Here is a 5,836-nt window from a genome sequence, read left to right as displayed (position 1 = left end):
AAAAGCAAAATACCGATTTTTTGCATTGAGATGGGTTATAATTATAGCATTTATAAAAAAATAGCTTCTTCGAAATTTTGCCCCGAGCAAATAAGAATGGCAACTAAATGCCACTTTTTTCCAAGCATGTTTGAAGCTTTTTCTACCTTTTATTTGAGGGTATTATTCACTGTCATCAAAAGTAGATCAGTCCCTCTTCATCAGTCTGCTCTTAGGAGCAGATATAAAAATGAAAGCCCCTGAAATTTTGCCATGTTTTCACATTTTTAGCATAACCTGCAAAGAGTGCGGACGTTTCGTTCGTACCCTACCGCGTCGTCTCTATTGGCTCGCCGTGTGCGCTGAATGGCACTGGATGTTGCTGGTCTCGCGGCCGGTGCGTGCGCTCCGGGAGAGGTGTTTATGGGCGGATAGAACGCATCTTTAACTGTCGTCCGGTTTGATGGTCGACGATCCCTATTAGATTGCCTTCTCTTTTGTAGGTGAGAGAGAGATAGAGAGGGGGGGGGGTGAGTGAATGCTCGCGCCGCTGAAGCTCGGCTGCGAAAGCTTTTTTTCACAACAACAATAACGTCTGTCTCTGCTCGGTAAAATGACCACCGAATGTCCGAAAGTCATTAAAGAAATATATACTCTAGCGATATATACTGCTTCTGCTGTTGCTGGACTCGCGGCGAACGCAGGAAGCTTCCGGAAGTCAAGTGTCTGAAAAAGGGGAAAAGTGCGCTGTGTAAATTATAACCTTGCAGTGTCCCGCCCGGGCCCGGGGGACATCCTCCTCCAGCTTTTCCTTTTCCTTCTGTCTCGCTATCTATCTACCTTCTCTCTCTGTCTCTTCCCTCTTTTTCCTTTCCGGGCATAACTCCTTGGCGGTGAACTTCACCGGACATCATTATTGACAAGGCGAAAAAAAAAGAATCCATATAGCCAAGCATCTCGAGCCAACATCATCATATTATCGTAATAATTATAATGATAATTAGGCAGCTCGATGGACAGAAATGATTCGAATAGCTGGAAGCCAGCGGCGGATGGAGACTGCCAGCTGCTGTTTCCTCCGCGAGCAGGAGGTAGTATATACAGTAGTAGGAACAAAGTCGAGGCATTCCAGATGGAATGTTAGGTGAGGTGATATACGTTAGCAAAGCAGCGAAATTTACGATTATAATCGATCGAGGAATCATCATCTCTGCCGTAATTAAATAAGAGTCTTCCTCATACTCCTGCAATGAGCGATCTGTGCCCGCGGATTACATGGTTGCCTCGCGTCACGCTGTTGTGTGCACCTTTGATGCACACAACTTCAATAATCTAATTAAAATCATGACAAAATCCGAACGTCGATTAAGCTCATGTTACGATCAGCGCGAGCGGAGAATGGCCCGGCGGCCGGATGTGGCGCTGCCCCCTTCCACATTCTCTGTGGGTGAGGACTAGCGCAGACAGACCGGCTCTGCCTCCTCTCGCTCTGCCCTCCCGCTGTGCCGCTCACACTTATTCCTAGTTTTTGGACGAGTAGGGACGCGAGATAATTGGATATCCAAAAAAGGTGTGTGAGAGAGAGAAATAGTTCGTAGAAGTAGGAGCGGGCCCCACCCTCTTTTGCAGACGTGGAGCGTGTGCAAAAGGGTGAGGTGGCCAGCTGCGATTCTATTGGTCTAGGGAGGTCACGTGATGCGGAGAGGCACTGGTCCTTATAAGCGCTGTGCGGGAGGAGCTCCGGGTCAGTTCAGTCACTTCAGTCAGATCAGCAGGTGGAGACAGTTGGGACGGTCGGTCGGGAGGAGCTCATCAGGAATCAGCGAGAGTGGACCAGTGCGCCTCCGGACACCATGACAAAGGACTTTTCAGTAGTAAGGTTATAGGTGAGCAGTGTTGGAACTCATGGTTTGGAGTGTGTTGAAAGTGTATTGTCTCGATGGAAAGAGTGCAGTGTTGCGTATATTGATTAATTGAATAATAATATTTATAAAGACATGCAAGGACTTCACCCTTTCCTTACCTCACCCATCAGATAATCACCCATCGATCAATGGATTCTCAATCAGCACTGATACAAATACTATTTAATAGAACTTAAATAATTATCAGTCACAGAGAGCGACTGGCTATGTTGCACCAAAAATCTGGTTACACAACAACGCATATACGGGACTGCCCCGCTGACCGGCTGCCTCGTCTGTCCCGGCGGAGTGAACAGAGGTATCAGCCTTTGGTAATGATGCAGTAGCGGGAGGACGTTCTCCCCCCACCTCCTACGACGGCGACCCCGCGAGGAGCAGAAGCAGACCCGTTGGTCCGTGACGGGGGGAAGGGGGCAAAGCGCTGCGTGTGTCTCTGTCGCACCCGAGGAGAGTCCAAAGGACAGGTGACGTGGCGGGAGAGAGAGAGAGAGAGAGAGAGAGAGAGAGAGAGAGAAAGAGAGAGAATGAACGGTTGAGGAAATGACGCAGAGCTGCTAAGGAAATCTGTGGCGTGGTGTGGCGCTCGGGTTTGGCCCCGCGGCGTGTCGCGGTGCGGCGGTCTGCACCGCGAGCAGACGGCCCGACCCGGCCGTCCCCAACCTTAGGATGAGCCGCGGTCCGGCGGCCCGGCCGAGTTTGGCGCGCGCAGAACCTGTTCTGGAAGTGTCCTCTGGCGGCCGGCGGCCCCGCCTGCTCGCCCCCGTCTGGGCTTCTCCGCCCCGCCTCTCCCCGCGCCGCCCGGCGCCGTGCCCGTGGTGTTTCCCCGGGGAGAGACATCATAGACACCAACTGCTACTTGGATGACGACGACGCCACTGACGTCTGCGAGCACGAGGAAACTCAATGAGGAAAAAATAGGATTGCACGCGATTGACGGCCATCGTTTTCGTCACATCGCACTACTTTCAATTTAAAAATAACAGTATTGTGATATTTGACGTAATAAAATATTTATTTGAATACTTAAACAAGGAGTGGGATGGATTATGTCAAATAAGTGTTTTGTGTCACGTTCCAACACGCGGCACAATTGTTGTTCACTCGATTGTTTGCTCTGACAGCTCCGGTCGTACAGTACACTACCGTGCGCTGTGGGTTCGACTGCCGGTGAGGGGCGGGGACTGGCGGGACCTTCTTTCTCATGGACAGCCCGCCGCCGGCGCTTCGTTTGCTATGACGGTAGCCTTTAGGAAGTAACGACATAGAATGGGGCTTCTCATGATGCAGTCCTTCTGGGAATCGCACAATTACTAAGATGTGCTCACCCGCCCCCGCCCGCGGCTCGCCTAGAGGCCTCGACACCGGCTTGCCCACCGCCACAATCCCACTCTTGATATGCTCTAGTGTGAGAGGCACGACGATGTTGCGCACTGCAGTCGATAAATAATGCGAGGAGAAAGAAAGCAAAGCAATGGATTGAAAAAACAAATATTTTGAGAGGTGCAGTAAAACACATAAACAGCGAATTGTTGATTTATTTCACGCCTTTTACCGCTCTTTGCATGGACGAATATCTTTGTTTTTCATCTAATTCCCACACCGTTGTGTCTGGGATTCATGAAGAGTGATTTCCAGCAGCAGCCTCCATCATGCGCACTGCGCGGAGGCCGGGGTCGCGGTCCGCTTAACCTCGCCATCATATTTAGATTATGGAAAAAAGGGGGGAGAGGGAAAAGAGAGTGAGTGAAATTAAGAGCAAGTGATTGGAGCCATGCGGGCCGCGCACCGCGGGAGGCGAGGGCGACGGGAGGGCTAAGCTGTCCCCGCAGCCCCAATCGCGGGATGGCCATTCTGATGCCTTTTGACTTCAATTGACCCAAATTTGGTCGATTTCAAGTCGGGTGAGCCGGCGAGAGGCGCGCGCGGGTACTGCGGGGCCGAGCCGCGGGAGTTAACTCGCTCAATCTACGCTGTGTCTCTGGCCGCGAGGCGCGGCGTGGCGCGTCGTCGCGCGGCGTGGCGCGCCCGAGGAGTCTGGATGGATGTTGTCTTAGGACGTCACACGCCTTAAGTGGCGCCTGGATCGACGGTCGCGAGCTGTGTCGTATGAGCGAGTATGCACGGCAAGCCTTCGGCGGTTCTTATAACTATGTAAAATATTCTGTTCTCATTCGTGTTATTATGAGGTTAGAATATGTTATACTAACTTTCCGAGGAATTTTTCTTATTTTCGATTTTTTCTCCCTCCAGTCTCCACTGCAACTTATTTCGTTCTTCCGGAAGAAGAAATAAAGAAAGCAATGGATGCAACACTATCCCGTCGTTATAGGATTAGCAGCAGCCCCACGGCCTCTGCTTTCGCCTGATAACGATTTTACTGGCGCGAGCCTCATCTCCGAACTCGTCATTCCTTTTTTTTTCTTCTTCCCCCGCTGTTTGCTGCTGCTTAGCTCTTTGCCCCTCTCCGCTCTCGCCTCCCTCAAACTGAGCGAGATAATCCCTTTCCTGTCGATATGGAGTGGTGATATCGCATGCATGCACGCCTGGTGGGGTTGAGTTGTGGAAAGGAAAGGGGGATTGGGGAGAGAGGGGGGGGGGATATTTGTCCGGGTCAGCCGTCGCGGCATACCTTCACGCTCCAGCCGCTCCGGCGGCGGGAGTATTAGGGGTGTACGGGACGCGACAGAGTGTGTGCGAGAGAGAGAGAGAAGCAAGTGCGTGAGAAGGAGGGGGACGGAAGAGGTGCGGGGGGAGGGGGCATCGCTCTCTTTCTGTCACAAAGCGTGTTCGTCCAATGAACGACATCAAGTGCCGTTTTGATTAGTAGTGACATGGAAGTAATGAGGCGCGCTGCTACGGCCGAGTCACCCCGAGGGCGAGAGCGCGAGGGGAAAGGGGGAAGGAAGGGGAGACTGTGTTATTTTCATTGATTTATTGCGTTCAATCAAAGTTCAAATTGCTAATTTCTCTCGTGCTGTTTTAACGCGGTTTCTCCGTTTGTTTTCGTGTTGCAGCGGTCATCGCCGTCGTGCAGCCCCAGCCGCAGCCCAGGACGCAGCCCCGGACGCAGCCCATCCCCGCCGTCCAGCGCCTCACCCGCGCCACCCACGGGGGCCGCGACGGCCACCTCCGCCCCTGCGCCACCCCCGGCCAGTGCCACCCCGCAGCTGCGCGCCGCCACGCCGGCCGCCGCCAACCCCGGGGCAGCCGCCGCCGTCGCGGCCGCGCGGTCCCCGCCCCTGCGGTCGCCGGCGTCGTCGCCAGCACCCGCGCCCGCCGCGGCCGCCACCCCCGCGCCACCACCTCCGGCCGCTGAGGAGCGCTCCACCTTCACCGCGTCCGCTGGCCCCGGCCCCGGCGCCGGCATGCCCGCCCTCAAGCAAGAGCACGACGGCAAGAGCACAGGTGAGTGAGTGGGAGAGGTGCCGAGTCATGCGCCTGGAAAGGATTAGGCCGAATCCGGCCTCCAAGCCCCCCGGTGCTGCTGGAGGAAAGAAAGATCGTTAGGAGAAAAAAAATGGAATCAAGTAGCAGTGAATGAGGCGTCAAAAAGGGCGGTCCGTGGTTGAAGAGAGAGAGAGAGTTAGAGTGCCACGGACGGATAGAGAAAGAGAAGAGTTGAGGCAAGCAGACGCAGGTCGGTGGAGTTTGTCTTTGTGTCGCCGCGAGAGGCCGGTTGTTTTTTGGCAGCGAAGTGAATTAGCATCTCACTCACTGATGCCCCGTGACAGTCCGACGGCCCGTCCGTCTGTCCGTCCGCCTTACCCGCCCGCCTGTCCCCCCTTCTCACTCCCTCTCTCTTCTTTTCCCGCGCCGCCCTTAATCCCCTGGTGGAAACTCCTTCCCAAACGGATTCCCTGATCCCTTTCTTACCTCCACCCCCGCCCGCCCCCTGTCTGCCGTGCGCTTAGCTCTCAAAGGGTTTCCCCGTG

The 5,836-nt window shown here is 54.1% G+C and overlaps 1 protein-coding gene across 2 annotated transcripts in view; it reads left to right on the top strand.

The window, feature by feature from the left end:
- Positions 1-5,705, top strand: part of LOC127751349 (mucin-1-like) — a 73,842-nt gene extending 68,137 nt beyond the window's left edge. Inside the window, exon 4 of one of the 2 annotated variants that reach the window (XM_052274797.1) lies at positions 4,919-5,705. In XM_052274797.1, coding sequence (XP_052130757.1) covers positions 4,919-5,220 — 302 coding nt within the window. In that variant the 3' untranslated portion in view covers positions 5,221-5,705. The remainder of the gene's footprint in view (positions 1-4,918) is intronic. The other variant, XM_052274796.1, reaches the window with a different exon arrangement.
- The last annotated feature ends 131 nt before the right edge of the window (positions 5,706-5,836 follow it).

The sequence above is a fragment of the Frankliniella occidentalis genome, unplaced genomic scaffold, assembly GCF_000697945.3.
Source record: "Frankliniella occidentalis isolate FOCC.00 unplaced genomic scaffold, Focc_3.1 Scaffold442, whole genome shotgun sequence".
Classification (NCBI taxonomy): domain Eukaryota; kingdom Metazoa; phylum Arthropoda; class Insecta; order Thysanoptera; family Thripidae; genus Frankliniella; species Frankliniella occidentalis.
The sequence above is the reverse complement of the archived record's forward strand: the minus strand, read 5'-3'. Positions and strand labels throughout refer to the sequence as shown.